Source organism: Gossypium raimondii, chromosome 2 (genome assembly GCF_025698545.1).
Source record: "Gossypium raimondii isolate GPD5lz chromosome 2, ASM2569854v1, whole genome shotgun sequence".
NCBI lineage: Eukaryota > Viridiplantae > Streptophyta > Magnoliopsida > Malvales > Malvaceae > Gossypium > Gossypium raimondii.
In genome coordinates, this window is record NC_068566.1 from 44,610,855 (window position 1) to 44,627,255 (window position 16,401).

At 33.2% G+C, this 16,401-nt stretch overlaps 2 protein-coding genes across 2 annotated transcripts; one reads left to right on the forward strand and one right to left on the reverse strand.

Moving 5' to 3' along the window:
• Positions 1-4,664: 4,664 nt before the first annotated feature.
• On the forward strand, positions 4,665-5,567 carry LOC105789718 (putative ribonuclease H protein At1g65750). Its single transcript, XM_012617082.1, has one exon. It carries the CDS (start codon positions 4,665-4,667, stop codon positions 5,565-5,567), a length of 903 nt encoding a protein of 300 aa, XP_012472536.1.
• A 2,314-nt stretch (positions 5,568-7,881) lies between these two features.
• Positions 7,882-8,463, reverse strand: LOC105789897 (uncharacterized). The gene has a single exon (XM_012617203.2). It carries the CDS (start codon positions 8,461-8,463, stop codon positions 7,882-7,884), a length of 582 nt encoding a protein of 193 aa, XP_012472657.1.
• Between the last annotated feature and the right edge of the window lie 7,938 nt (positions 8,464-16,401).

Below are 16,401 nucleotides of genomic sequence, written 5' to 3' on the forward strand. Positions count from 1 at the left end.
TAATATATAATGTTAGTAAAAAGGGTAAGATAAGGCATATGTCTCCGTATTTTTGTTTTTAGTATTTACCTTGTGGATTATATTGGCGTGATTCGTATATTTTATTATAAATGAAAGATTGAGTTCAAATAGATAACGAGTCAAAAGTGGTGTGTTCGGTATACAATTTCTTAATGATGTAGCATCATTCCACAATAGTGAAATTCATATCCCAATAAAGGGTAAATAATATCCTCATTAACATTACATAATTAATGAAAAGAAATGTGTCCATGGATCATTTATCATAAGGTAAATGATTTAATTACTATGTGTTAGTAATTAACTTTTACATATCAAAATATGTAATGAAAATCATAAGATAAAATAGGATTATATTAGAAGAACAAATTTTATCCTAAAGAGATTAATAATATCTTATAAAGGTCACACACTTATGACAATATCATCGACGAACACTTAATAAAGTAACTTTCGTAATGATATATAATAAAAGAGAGTTCAATCATGATACTATAGTGAAATGAATTCATGATTAAATAAATTGTAATTAATAAGCGAAGAATCGAAACTTAATTACAAATTATTTGAGCCCTAATTATATATGTACACTCGATCCCTCCACCATATTGAGATAACTCGAAAGGAATTGCATGTAGAACCAACAGACTATGGAATGAATGAAAATAATAAGTAAAAGAAATAGATTGTATGTATCACTATTTGTAGTGAGTAAGTTTTTCTCTAAATACAAAAGATGACTTAGAAAATAATTTAATTTCTTTAAATTATAATTTAATTTATTCTAATTAAATAATTAAAGTTCGCAGTAATAATTAAATTAATTAGTCATCATGGATTTGTTGAATAAGACAATTACATTAATTTCTGTATGGATTCTAATGCGTAAAGTTGTCATAACTTAAACGAAATTAAAATTTGATTGAGAAAATAATTTAATTAATTTAATTTAATTAACTAATTTTTGGTCATTAAATTAATTATTAAATAATATTTTGAGTACTAGAAAATAGTTATGGGATTGGATAAATTAGAAGTGTTGGATAAAAGTTCGAATAACACATATAAATGTATCTAATACATGAAAGGCTTAATAAGATTTGGTTACTTTATAGGGTGACAAACCCTAGTATTTATTAAGGATGTCGTCGCTCCTTGTGCTCTAGTTCTATTGGAACATTGTATTTTCTATTAAAATATTATTATTTAATTAAAACTTTATTCAAACAGAACTCGGGAACCAATTCTCTATAAATAATAACTATGAGTTAACCTACTAACACATATCTTTTGATCACCAATATTCTGCCAAAAAATAATGACAATTTATTTTAAGAATAAATTATATTTTTTGCAAGAATACTCATAGTTTTCAACTTATAGACAGAATCAACTTACTTACTGAAAGTTATGTAAATTTTTCGCACCCATTTGATTATTTGAACCCACACTCAAAGTAATTTGGGGTTCGAGGATAGTCGGAAAAATTAATCAGTTGAAAATCAAGAAACAACCAAGACAATCTTTGTACAAAACACATGTATAATTTCAGTTAAAGTTTATTACTATAAATATTAGAATAGATTAGTTTTTAAGAAAAATTTTAAACTTCCATTGTGCCTAAAAACACTGTTTTCTAACAGGCATTGTTTTATCATGGTGTTCGACAAAATAGACATTAGTTACCTCTTCAAATCGTGCAAAAATATTTACAATTCACTAGGCAAGTCGAAAGTGTGTTTGACTAAAGTTGACCAACATATCTAGAAGATTTGTAATTTGTCTCCACAAGAACATATGTCAGCTATCTTACGTAGAGATAATGCAACATGTATATAACTCAATTGAAAGGTGGTTAAATAAAAGGTGACAAAAAAAAAAACATGTTTCACCAAAAGTTTAACATACTCGTTCAAGTGATAATTTGACAAATCTTTTTACTAAAGTATTGCCAACTACAACATTTGAAATACTAGTATACAAGATTGGAATGCTTCAGCTAAAAAATTTAATGTGATGTTGCCATTAGTTTAAAACAAATTGTACTATTTTCCTTTAACCAAAGTTTGTTCCCTAAGTTTTCCTAGTAAAAGTTCTTAATGAGGTTCCTTGTAATAGGAGATTAATGTGATGTTGCCATTAACGGGAATCTAAAACGTAGTGTGTACTATTTTCACTTAACCAAGATTTTGTTTCATTATGTTTTCCTAAATAAGGTTTTTAATGAGGCAATTATCCCACAAGGTTTTTCATAATAATGTTTTAATAAGGCATATTGTGAAGTGTTGTAAATCCTTTAATGAATGGATGTTCATACAACTCCCAATCCCCAAGAAATTATTCTCTTAAAACCCCTAAAAAATTTATAGGATGCCTTAATTCTTCTATTTATTTTTTGTAACCTATGGTGATTGAGACCATAATAGTGGGCATGTATAAACATATTGTATTCCAAGAAAAAAAAAACTAAATTATCCTTTCATTTTTGTTTGCTCTGCTCTCTTATTTTTAATATAATTCTCTTAGTTTAAAGGATCGAGTGAAGAAGAAGATAGATAGTTGGAGCTCTAGATTTCTTTTACAATGGGTAAGGAGGTATTCATAAAATCAATGCTTCAAGCCATACCAACTTATACAATGGCTTGCTTCCTTTTGCCAAAATCTTTGTGGGGAATAAGAGCATAGTGGCTAGGTTTTTGTGGCAAAAAGCTCATAGGAGGCAATGATTGCATTGGTGTGAATGGGAAAACTTTGTGAGCTGAAGGAGAATGGGGACTTGGGCTTTAGGAGTTTCGACAAATTTAATGTGGCTCTTTTAACAAAACAATGGTAGAAACTTATTAATCATCCTGATTCTTTATTAGCCTAGGTTTTAAAAGCAAAGTATTATCCTCAAATCGAATTTTTAAATGCAAGTTTAAAGCATAGGGCATCATATACTTGGAAGAGTATTTGGTCGGCATAGACGTATCTTCAGAATGGATTGTGTAGGAGAGTGGGAACAGAAGAAAAATTTTCTATTTTTAATCATGCATGGTTCGGTTGATTATAAATTGAGCAGCATGGTTCGTGATAATAACGTATTGAGAGTTGTTGATTTAATTGATAATGCTAATAGAGAATGGCGGCGAGAGGTTATTACCGATACTTTCTCTGATGTTGATGCGGCCAAGATACTTCGAATCCCGTTGGCGAAAGAACCACACGAGGATGTGATGGAGTGGAGATGCAAACCCTCATGAGAGTTCTCCGTTCGGAGCACCTACAAACTATTACAATATGGTATTCCTACTCCTAGGGGTGAGCATTCGATCGAATCAAATCGAATAAAAAATTTTCGAGTTAATCAAGTTTTCGAATCTCATTTTATCATCCAAACTTTATTTGAAGTTTTCTCGAATTGAGTCGAGTGAGATGGAATTCGAATCGAGTCAAATATATTTGTTCGAGTTAAATTTTAAAAAATAATTTTGAGTCTTTGTAACCATTGTCACCCATCGTAATAAAATTTGTCCACCTTAATCAAATTTTTTATTAACTTTCATCACTTCATAATTTATTTATTAATTTTTATATCTTGATTAGCTTATTTGTTTGCTTAGTTGTTTCAATTATCTTGATTCTTGTCACCATGTATTTTGAAATTAAAATTATATTAAATATAAAAATATGATTTTTTAATAAAATTTATTTTAAAAATAAAATGTAAAATTGATACCAATATAAAATTTTAAAACGAATATTTTATGGCATAATTAAGAATTCAATTTTAATATAAATATTCAATATGACTAAATAATTCAATAATATAAATAATATAAAATGTGAAATTTAATTTAATAATATAAATAGTATATATAAATAAAATTATTACTATTTATGTTTAGTGATTTTTTTGAATAATTTTGATTTTTTATTTGAGAGTAAAGGGTGAGAAGTAAAAGTTTAGAGGAAAAATAAAAAGTTTTGGGGAATAAAAGTTTGAGGGAAAGTAAATAGGAGAAGTAAAATTTTGGAGGGAGAATATTTTAAAAAAAAATTAGAAGGGGGAGGGTTTGAGGTAGATGGGAGATGGGATGAGAAGAAAATAAAAGTTTTAGGGGAAAAGTGGGAGGGAGTAAAAATTTTAGGGGAAAATAAAAGGTTTTGAGGGTTTTTGGGAGTGAAATTTTAAGAAAAAGTAAATGGAAGAGTAAAATTTTGGTGGGAAATGAATTTTGGGTAGATTGAGGGGATGGGAGGGGAGTAAAAGTTTTTGGGAGAAAGTAGGAAGGAGTAAAAATTTTGAGGGAAAAATAAAAAAGTTTAGGGTAAAAATGTAAAATATTATAGTTTGATATTCGAATTATTCAAATTATTCGAGTTATTCGAATTCGAAAACTCAAATCGATTCGAACTCGAAATTTGAAAAAAAAATTTGAGTTGATTCGAATAATTCGATTCGTTTAACTCGAAATTTGAATTTTTTTTCAATTTTTTCGAATCGAATCGAGTTTTGCTCACCCCTACTTACTCCTACTTTCAATGAATTATAGACGACATCTAAAGGATTCTATAGGAAGCTACGGAACCTAAATCTTCCTTCTAAAATCAAAATTACAATATGGCGAATATCGAAAAATTTTATCCCTACTTTATCTAATATGTATTACAAGCGACTAGTGGCGCATGCGATATGCCCAATATGCGGGGGAGGGGTTGAAATGACGGACCATGTTTTTCGAAGTTGCCCTGCTTCAAAGGATGTTTGGAAATTAGTAGGGTACTCGTGGATAATGTCAAATACAACTCAGGAAACGTTTGAATGGCTTACCTGGGTATTCAGTGTAAGTTCTGTTCTTCAACGGAGGGTTTTTTGTTGTGCCCTTTGGGCCTTGTGGATTGAAAGGAATAAGCGTGTGCATGAGAACTCCGCAAAATCGGGCAGAGAGGTAGCCAATTTCATTCAAAGTTACATTAAAGAACTAGAAGGTATCGAAGAACGAGGGCTTACCAGGGGAGTTATTAGCGCTAAACTGGAACCTCCTTCGGGGGTTTGTATTAAAATAAACTTCGATGCGGATTTTGATTGGGCACATTCTAGGTCGAGGTCGGGGATAGTGGCCAAAAACGCCCTGGGGAAGGTGGTTGCCTCTAGATCGGTCATACATGCAAATGTTGGGGCGGCTTTTGCAGCGGAAGCTCTTGCCCGTTTATGGGCAGTACAAACGGGGTTAGATTTGGGTTTCACAGATATGATTATAGAAGGAGACTCTTTATCAGTTATAAAGAAATCCAAGTCAGATTCACAAGACAAATCAGAAATAAGTACTTATACCCGGAATATAAAACGAAATATCAACAGTTTTCGGTCTCTACGAATCAAACATGCAAGACGCTCGGCTAATCAACTTGCTCATGTAATAGCTACTGAAAGTTTGAGAAATGGTGAAGAGTTTTACCTGGAAGAGAAGGTCCCGAGATTCGTTGTGAGGATAATGGAAGAAGAATGGATTAGAGCCCGATTAAGGAGGAAGATGGTAAAAGCTCTTCGATCCCTGGGATAAAGAAAGCTTAGAAATGTGTTTTTGAGAGAAAAGATCGTTGGTTTTGAATTGAAAGATGAGGGGATGGGACGGGTACACACTTCTCGAGAGGATAGGCTGGCTTAGTTTTCTTTTGCTGTTTTAGATTTTTGGGTTTTGTTTTTTCTTTTGGGCCCGGTTTTGGACTTCTGGTTTGTTTTGACGTTTGGTTTTAATCTGAGTAATAAAAGCCTAGTCCTTTTCTTCAAAACAAAAGTACAATTTTATCATATGAATCAAGGGGTGATCAGAGCCTCTACCTACGCTCGGATCTACCCCTACTAGAATCAAATAGTATAAATTGCTTTATAACCAGTACTACAAGGTAAGGCAAACCCAAACAAATATATATATCAAAGCCCAAGGCTTTGACCCGCATAGTCACTTAAAAACTTTAGTGAGTTAAACACTACCGCCGCCGCCGCCGCCGCCGCCGCCGCCGCCGTGGAGGAAGAGGGGAGAGAGGACCAAGGTCTGGTAAAATGGCCGTTGTAATTGGCCGAAGAAAGGCGCCTCCAAATGAGGCCAATGATCGGAGCTCACAGAAAACATCGGAATAATTACAACATCGATATGATCTTTAAGTAGCAGAGGAGCAAAGGTTAAGTTACACTCTCGACGAACCAGCCATGAGAGCCACCAGACAATGCTTAATGTAATTGCACCCTTCGCAGTGGAACACCATCATCGGTGGATATCCAAAGAGCTTATTAAGAAATTAAATCTATGATGTCAATTCGTATAGAAATATAATCGTGCATGCCAACGTTCCATGATACTGCAAATACAGATGTAAGTAACGTCTCAATGTCTACCTTATTTCATAACAATTAATAAATAAGCCTCCGAGCCAATCGGCTAAAAGCAATTACTCCTAGTATTTCATCATCATCAGTGTTTGAATCCCCGACCCTATATATTAACATATATTACACTATAGCTTTGTTGCCCCGGCCCTAGCAAATCTTTGCATACGATGAACAAGTAATTGGGTGATGCATCTTCTCTCAATTACTCGTTTTAACCCCTAAGTCCACTTCGACTGCCTATTTATGATATTGATAGGCTAATGGATTTGGGATGCAAAAAGGACGTGATATATATATTAATTATCACTAGTAATAACCAATAAGTTATTGCCTTATTATATGCATTAGATGTTATGTAAAATGTTACTGTCATATTATGGTTACTGAAAAAATAAAGTCAAAACTTCTCCCCTCGTATTAATTTGAAGCTGCCGACAAAGTCGTGTGATTAAAAAATACTTACAATTGGGTTTGGGGTTAGAAAAAGAATCTCTTCTCCAGCTGAAAATGCCATATACGTTTATCAATTCTCCAAGGTCATAACCTTCTAACTAATTAAGAAACTGGAGCTACCATAATTAAATTACAACAAGAGCATGAGCCCCATATAATATATGAAATAGTAACAATCAGTGAAGCTCAAAGACGGCCCAAAGATGGCGGAGGCATCTGATGCCTGCCATGTGCGTTCACATGGTAGATATTTGAAATTCCAATTAATGCTCAATAAAGCCACCACTTTAGTTTATAGTGTATACCATGGATATTGCACACTCAGACCTACCCAATGCGTTGGTTATTCGTGGAAAAAGTTAATCTGTCTTGAACCATCTATTTTCTCTTTTCAGTGTATGTTTTATAATTTATAAGGACTATTTCTTTTTTTAGATTTTCCGAAAGTATAATGTGACAATATTTGTTTGTGAGATACAATTCATGTTCCGCCGTTTATAATGTAGAATAAACAATGCTGCCATTTTCTCTATATCAATGGCTCTGAACGAATTTCTAAATTTGGAGATCCAGAGCTGCTTGACAATCACCAAGATCTCACTTGGACTAACCTAGACATGAAAGAAAGGACTAGGGTTTTTTATGTCCTTATACTAAAGAATAAACCCTTTCTGTGTTTTTAAATTTACATTTCCTTTGTGCTATTTCCAATCAGTGGTCAATAGATTCATTGCATTATACTATATTTTATCCAAATAAAACCAAGGAACCAGTGTGCTAATTGAAATATCCTATGTACAACAACACAAGGAGAAAAGGCTATTGCAAAGCGCAAGTAGGCGAAAGAAGAAGAAGATTTAGATAACATTTCGCTTTTTTCCCAACCACTAATTCATCATTAGGATCTATTTGAATTACTAACGAAAACGACTTCGATTCTGTAACACAGCGGACTACACTTTTTAACCATACATAACAACCCAAAACTCCATAGAAATATATATAGTTGGGATAGTACCATGGAACATGATAACTTATCGGTTCCTAAGCAATGCCTTGAGCATTGTTGAACAAAAACCTCGAGACATAGGACCTGTTCCACCACCACAACCAAAACATGGAGTTGAAACGGAGTATTCGTATTCATGGTCTTCCTTGTCAGCCGCCCTTGAACCGGAGAGTAGTTCTCCCCTTGGTAACTCATTACCTGCATATAAGTTAGATGCACTTATTGGAGATGATGGCACGGAATACGCTCTTGGCCACGGTGACGATGAACGCGATGAAGAAGCCGACGAGGATGATGATGAAGAAGAAGCAGCAGGAGAAAGTTGCACACGAGGTTTTCTCCTGAGACGCTTAGGGAAGATGGTATTAGGAAGTTTAGGCTTTGAGTGCTGTTTAACAGATGTTCTTTTGGGAGTGGCATAAAAGTAGGAAGGTGGGGGCGTTAGAGGAGGGAGGCGGGGGATTTCACAAGACTTGACTTTAGGCGTGCCAGGTTCTGACTCCCAATTGAATGGAATTGCCACCGTTGCTCCCTCATGGTAATCTTCACAAGACACCACCCCTCTGCTTGAACGTCTGGTGAAGAAATAAGAGCTGCCTGTTTGCATTTTTGGCCACTTTTGATTTGTGTAGATGAATGAAGGAGAAACGAGTGAAGTAGAGCTATATATGGCTGAGTAGGAACTGGTATTCTACATGGTTTATGATGAATATCATGGGATTATTATTTTAATAATTGTGAAGTTGACAAGTTCTACATTTCAATTTTATAATAAGGAAATGACTCAGATCATTACATCTCAACCCAACCAAAAAAAAATAAAACAACAGATTGGAAAAAAGGTGATGTGAGGCCACAGATTAGTGAATGCATATTAAGATGATAAAAAGACGACATTAAAACTGCCTACCCTTGCCATTATTCATTATTGTTGACTAAACCCAAAAATAAATAATATGGAATTATGGATCACTAATCATCTCATGTGCGGGATGCACATTCTACATTAATTACCATTGCATCATGTTCTCTTGAATAGAATAGATCGGAGGTATGAATTTTGCATATGCTTTCCCCCCTTTCATTGGTATTTTTGGCCATGTATGTTATATATGTTGAGACAAGAAACGAAGCATGATCTGTTTATTTATATTCCATTAATGTATATAATGACATTTTAGAGTTCTCCATTTCCTTAAATTCCATTGGACAGAATACCATTATCCATCATAATATTCCAAGGAGGCATTGCATAGGATACTTAGGATAGTCCTTAAACAAAAAGTAAAAATGAAGTAGCACTTCTCCCATTAATGGTGTATTCAGTAATAAGCATGTGCCATACCAACGGAGGAAAGTCAATAAGAAGAGCAAATTAAGAATGGCATCCAAAATGTATGCTAAGCTAAGCTAGGAAAGGCAAGGGTTCTAGGGGTAATTAATTACTACAAAAGAACAATATGTTATGATTACCACACACCTAATCAACATAAAGATCCATCTGAAGCTTTTACTAGCTCGTTATTCATTTGTAAATGAACAATGTGGTGTAGCACAGTGAGGGCGATCACTGTCCTTAAATTTCAAGACTATCTGGCAAACTGAATTGGGACTGGGAGTAGTACTCATCTAGCCTGGAAATTGTAATCAAAGGAGATAGATATCATCAATTGCTGCAGTTAATGGACTCAGCTTGTACAATAATCTTTAACTATGGCAATCCATCATGAGGTTCAACTTTTTATTGTATTCAGTAGTTAGTTGGAAATTGTTATGAAAACGATGGTGTGTTTATGCGTAGCGGTATGAGCAGGGATTTCCAAGCTCTTCAATGAACTGAGTTAACTGCCTTAATTTACTTCATCTTTTCGCTAATTAATCCTCATTACAAAAACAGATTACTTGAATGAAAAATATATTATACCCAACAGTGTAAAAAAAGAAATAGTTATTTTCATTTTATTATTATTTTTGATAAGCATTGATACTCATTTCATTCATCAAAGGCCAGTAGGCCACCATACACCGGAAATAAATCAAGGCAAAGTGCAGCCTAAACAACTAATTACAATCTAAAGGGGTATAATCACATAATGGATTGCTGTTGAAATATTTGAAGTTGTTAAAATGTGCTAATGAAAGTGACCATTTCATTCACCACTATGACAAGATAATAGCTTTCCATATTTAGAAGATTGATAAATTATTGAATCAAAACTTTGGCCTGTATTGATATTGTAGAATGATTCAAGCTCATTCATGAAGATCAATTCGCTTAGAGAAACATAACTAAAAGAGCGGGTCGGATTGACTATACCAAATCCCTTGGATCAAGGAAGTTGAATCGGATTGAAAATTGAAGACTTATATGCTAACAGTTCATTTTACTTTGGTCATTGAATATTAAATTGTATTTAGCTAATATAGTTGTTGCTTAGAAGGGATTCTGATTGATCTTAATTATGTTAGCAAGTCTAAAAAAATCTTATATAATTGAGAGACTTGTATAGATTGATATATTGATAGATTGATGTATTTACTTTTTTAGAGCACTTATCTTTTCATATAGGAATGTTACTTGTAAGAATGCATTTGTGAGTATGGTTGATTTTACAGGCTAAGTTCTAAGGGAGAAATTTTAGTAGTGAGAGATCCAATCTTTGAAATACAAGAGTGATGATTCTTCACTAGATGTGTTAGAACTAGGATTACTGGTTGTATTTGTTTCAAGGATAGTGAATTCATCTCACTGAGCTAGGCTCCACAGACATAGGGAAACCAAACTGCATAAATAACTTTGTTGTTCATGTTTTCATTGTGCTTGTCGCAATTTTTACAGAAGTGCCCACTTCCACAATCACTTGTACTTATTATTTGTTTCTTGTAGACTTAGCAATTGTTTCAGGTCAATAATTGATATAAGAGCCTCCTACATAACATAGCTAGTGGAGATTCCTGGTGTTGCTAACTACAAGTTATGGAAGGATCAACCATTCGTCCTCTAATGTTGAAGATTGGTCATTATGCCTACTGGAACACACATATGAAAACCTACATCAAATCCATTGATGATGAGGCTTGGCATTCAATTCTTATAGGATAGGAGACTCCTATGATTGACATTAAAGATGGATGAGTAGCTAAGCTCAAAGTAAAATAGACAACTGAAGAAGAATGACTTGCCAATGACAACTCCAAAGCATTGTTCGCCATCTTCTGTAGTGTAGATCTGCAAGAGTTCAAGAGAATTGCAAAGTGTGTCATTTCCAAAATAGCTTGGGATGTTCCACATGCTGGCCATAAAGGAACTAACACTGTCAAGCAATCTAAAATGTAGAGGTTGGGCTCCAAATTTGAAACCTTGATGATGCAAGAACAAAGACAACAGGAGAATTCTATGCAAAACTCTATGATCTGTCAAATCAGACATTTCCTTTGGGTGAAAATATTTCAATGCCAAGCTTATCAGGAAACTACTAAGATCTCTTCCTGAAAGATTCTTTATTAAAGTCACTGTTATAGAGAAGACTAAAAACCTTGAGAGGTTGGCAATCGATGAACTCCTTGGTTCTTAACAAACTTTCGAAATTGATTTTGATGAGGCCAAACACAACAAGACAAAGGATAAGAGAAATTTTGCTCTCCAAATGGGAGAGGAAGTGCCAACTTCCCATAATACTACGATTGAAGAAATTTGGAAGCAAATCGTGTTACTTACACAAAACTTCAACAAGGCTTTTAAAAAGCAATCAATGAGGAAAAAGAAATTTGAGTCTATCACGAATGTACCCAAAAATAAATCCAATATGTGATCATCAAGGAAGAATTTGTAAAAGATAAGAAGGGAAGTGTTCAGTGCTATGAGTTTCATGGATATGATCACATTTAGTCTGAGTGTGCTAACACTCTAAAGAAGAAGAAATCGTTATGCATGACTTGGAGTGATGAAGAGTGTAACACCCCGAACCCGACCTAGACGTTATGGTCGAATCTGGGAATGTTACTAAGAAGGGTTTTGAATATAATTTTATCACGTTAAAAACCTCGTATAGTTCATTACTAAAAAGAGTCCATATTTTATAAAACATATTTATTATCATATTCATTATTGAAACCATTAATAGTTTGTTCTTCTAGAAATTTACAGCGGAAATCTTAAAAGTCGTTATATTTTGAAAACCAATATCGTATTTTCCAAAACGTTTATTTGTGTGAACCGTTATTTCCAAAAAAATGATTTGATGTGTGTTGCAAAAAATATAACCGAAACCAAAACCATCAACAAAACCAAAGAAATCCAAAAGTTCGGAGAGTTCTAAAATTACAAAACTCTAAAAAAGGCCAGAAATTTAAATAAAACTGTTAATTAAAAATAGTTCGCAGACTAGTGGTCACCACTGAGCCTCCGTCACAGCGACCCGCTTATGCCTAAGGATTACCTAAACAGAACAAACAACAGAAGTGAGTTTTCAAAAACTCAGTGTATAACTTAACGAAACATACATGCATATAATTCAGATTTCCAACATAATAGATCAGAAGCGGACATAAGTCCTTAACAGAATCAGATCATATCATAATAACGTAGATATGCAAATTCCTACCCCCATCCTCTACACACCAACTCCGACTATCCCATCACACCACGTGGGGTATAAAACACCCACCCATCATTACACACCACATAGTGTCTATACAACACTTATTAGAATAGATTGCAGCCATACTGCCAATATATCGGCAAAATGTCGCCTCATAGAACACTTCCTCCACATATACAAATCCCATCCCATATACAGATACAGATAACAGATAAACATATATAACAGAATTTACATGTCCCGCATGCTCATATACAGATATCATACATATTTATACAAAACAGTCAAATCATACATATCGGTTTTCTTAATATTCAAATTAGTCTATTAGAATAGCAGATCTCATGCATTAGGGTTTGTTTTACCCTTACCGACCCTACGGAAAACCGACAGTCGATTGGAACGACTTGTGTGACCCTAGGGAAAATACTGAATTTTAGGCCCACATGCCCATATGGATCCACACGTCCAAATCAGCCTAGGCCGTGTGACCCACGCGGCCACACACTCACCCGTCACACGGCTGACCACACGGCTAGGCACGCGCCCATTTGGCGTCGACAGGCCACTTTTTCGGCTTCTATCAAACTTCATTTTCTCGTGTACTCGTTACATACTTGGTTCATTTTTGTCTCGAATGCTCCCACGAGATAACCAGAACCAAAAATTGACCATTAATTCACCAATTAGTCATTTAAACCATTACCAAAATCAACACCCAACCAATATAATCAACCCAACATCACAATTTAACCCCTTACCTTCAAACCAAGCAGTAGCCTACCAACGAATTTAGGTCACCGGAGGAAAATTCAATGATTCTCGATCCACACCTAGCCAAAACACACACACAAAATCAAACTCCCATTCCTCTTTCACGCCATATTGAATAAAACACACAAAAAGCACAAGAAGAATAAAACTTAACCTACCTTACACCAGGAACCTACCACCAAAGGAATTAACGAAACAAAAAGTAAGATTTCACAATTAAGTGTTGGAAAGGAATTTTGAAAGAGAGAAGTCAATAACAGTAAGAGAGAAATCAATAATAGTGAAAGAGAAAAGAAAAAAATAACGTAAAAAATAAAGTGGAATATTGAGAAAGAATTTTTTTTTAAAAAAAACTTAGGAAAAATATTAGTGGAGGGATTTTAGGAGACAATTTAGCATCCCACTACTAACCAGAATCCCAACAAGACCCACTACTAATATAGAATCGACACACACTCTCAGAAACAAAAATATCATCCTTCACCCATACAAAGGTTTGAACACAAGACCTTGAAACAAGTTAACATCTTACCACTTAAACCAGCAAGCTCATTCTAATATGAGTTCACAAAAAATATAACATAAGCCCACACAACAGGGATAAGGCTAGGGTAAAAAATAACAAAATTTTCCATAAATGGTACTTAAACCCAATACCTCAAACACACCTTCAAATCAATTAATCACTGAAGCAAATACTCATTTGTGACAAAATTCACATGAACAAAGTTAATTAAATCAGGGCATTACAAAAAGACATCTAGCAACTCAAATTCAAATGAAGACCATCTCAACAACTTTGTGGCCTTTATAGCCAGTACTGTGAAAGGATCAGAGGTTGATTTAGATGATGATTCTGATGGTGGTTTTAATGACGAATTTTTGAAGACTTACATGATCATGCTATGAAAATTGGAGCAGGTATGTGATGTGAGTGTCAAATTTTGAAGGAAAATGATCATTTGAAAAAGGAGAATACCATACTAGTTAAGCAGATCGAAGCTAAAGAACTACTTCTTACTAAAAAGGTGAACAGTCTTGTAAAGATCCAGAAGGAAATTGTTGCAACCAAGCTTATGCTTGACAAGTTCAATTCCAACAATAACAAACTTGATTAAATCATTGCTATAGAGAAGAGAAATCCAGACAAAGGATGGATTGGTTATGTAGACAAGGGAAAGGTTGTTATCAAAAGTCCTATTGCTTTTGTGAAAGCTTCAAATTCTAGAGAATATGGTGAATGATCGAAACTTGTGTTGATCAAGAATACCAAGAAGGTAATGGCTTCCAATGAAGTAATTTCATGAACCATTGCACAGAATGAAAATTTTATTAATTTTTTAGTGGGAAAATTAATTATCTCTTCTAGTAACAAAAATTGATAGATTGGGCTCTTAAGTAAATAGAATTTAACTTAGAATAAATTTCAACAATTTTCTGACAAAGTATTGACACTCAATATTGTGTGTTTATGGCTTGTACTATGTCCCTTAATATAGAGCAAAATACAAGAGTTCTGGTTAAACAATGGTAAAATAAATAATATTATTTTAATAAAAAAATACAAATATTCCCTTTTGGGAATACCTAGGGTCAACTACACCTAGTCTTCAGGATCAAGGTTGCTGCCCACTACAATATAGATGGGCCCCTACTCATGTCTTTTTTTTATTGGGTACAATTATACGTGTTATCTAGTCTTTAAATCAACTTATATAATTTTTCCAACCCAATAACTATTTTTTATTTCCAAAAATGTTATTTATTTAAATGAATTTAATTAATTTTCTCTGAAATTATTTTTCTACTCAATTCTAATTCCATTAAATTTATGACAATTTAGCATACGAGAATCTATGAGTAAAGAAATTTAATTAACTTGTCCACCAAAATTGCACACAACTAATTAATCTATGAGTTAAATATAATATTATGGTGATTTTTATTGGATAGATTTTATTAATTGGTTAGTTAGTAAAGTACAAGTGGTGTATAATGAAAGTTAATGGTTTTGAAAAATGAGGTATCGGGACCTAAGTTTTATAAATTGATCTCGTAAATATTTAATAATATTTTTATTAAACAGTTATGGAGTTGTGTTATAAGTGGATTGAAGCTTGATTTGATAATTTTGGTGATTTGATAGTTAATTAAGGAAAAATAACTCATCATAAAAACCGTAAAACCTTATCGCTATTGATTTATAATGGTTAAATGACTTAATTAAAAATTAATTAAGGCCTAATGTAGCAATTTCACATCTTTTAAATGTTTGTATGGTTAGTGCTCACGTTTTTCTTAATTATATTATGTTAAATTGACTTATAATAAAATAATAAAAGGTTAGAGTTAATTAAAAAAATCAACTTCTTTCATTTTCTTCTCTTCCAACCTAAGAACACCATTTTTGAGATTAGAGAGCTTCGACCAAGCTTTCAACGATGCATTTAAGTACTTTTGAGGTCCATTTTTCGTAATTTTTTTATTTTTGATATCGTTGCAATTAGGTCCAGTGAACTCGTATCTCCGTTTTCAAAATTGTTAAAGGTTTTAAAACTTTTCATTGATGAATATTAGATTTTCTTGATAGAAATGGTAGATTTGGAAGCTAAGAAATGTTTAAGGACTATTTGATAAAGTAAATGTTGTTAATTCTGTATTTAGGGACTAAATTGTGAATATGTCAAAAGGGACTTTAAATTTCTATAAATTTGGATTTTTAGGGCTGTAGAAGGAAATAATTGAAATTGGAATGGAAAATGAATCTCAATTGTGAAAGTTATACTTATTTCGATTTTAGGGACTAAATTGAATAAAATGAAAAAGTTTAGAGAAACTATGTAAAATGAAATTAAAAGATTATAAGCATGAATTTTAGTGTTATTATGAGATTTGTATTGATATTTCAAATCTTAACTAATATATAGATCAAGTTGTTGACTTAGGCGAAAAGGGGAAAAACTGTCGAATAGTCCCTGGTATCCAAAACGATACAGTTTTATCAGGTAAGTTCAGACGGTATAAATATGTTTAAATTGTTGTTGAGTTTTATATGTATTTTCATTAATGTTTTATTAGCCATTTGAATTGGCTACAAATTAGTACCTAAATTGAAAATTGAATCAAATTGAAATGGATTGTTGCGAAATGGTATAATGTGAGGTTAAATC

Bases quoted from the DNA above. Each gene is read 5' to 3' on its own strand.
- LOC105789718 (XM_012617082.1), top strand. From the start codon at position 4,665: ATGTATTACAAGCGACTAGTGGCGCATGCGATATGCCCAATATGCGGG.
- LOC105789897 (XM_012617203.2), bottom strand. From the start codon at position 8,463: ATGCAAACAGGCAGCTCTTATTTCTTCACCAGACGTTCAAGCAGAGGG.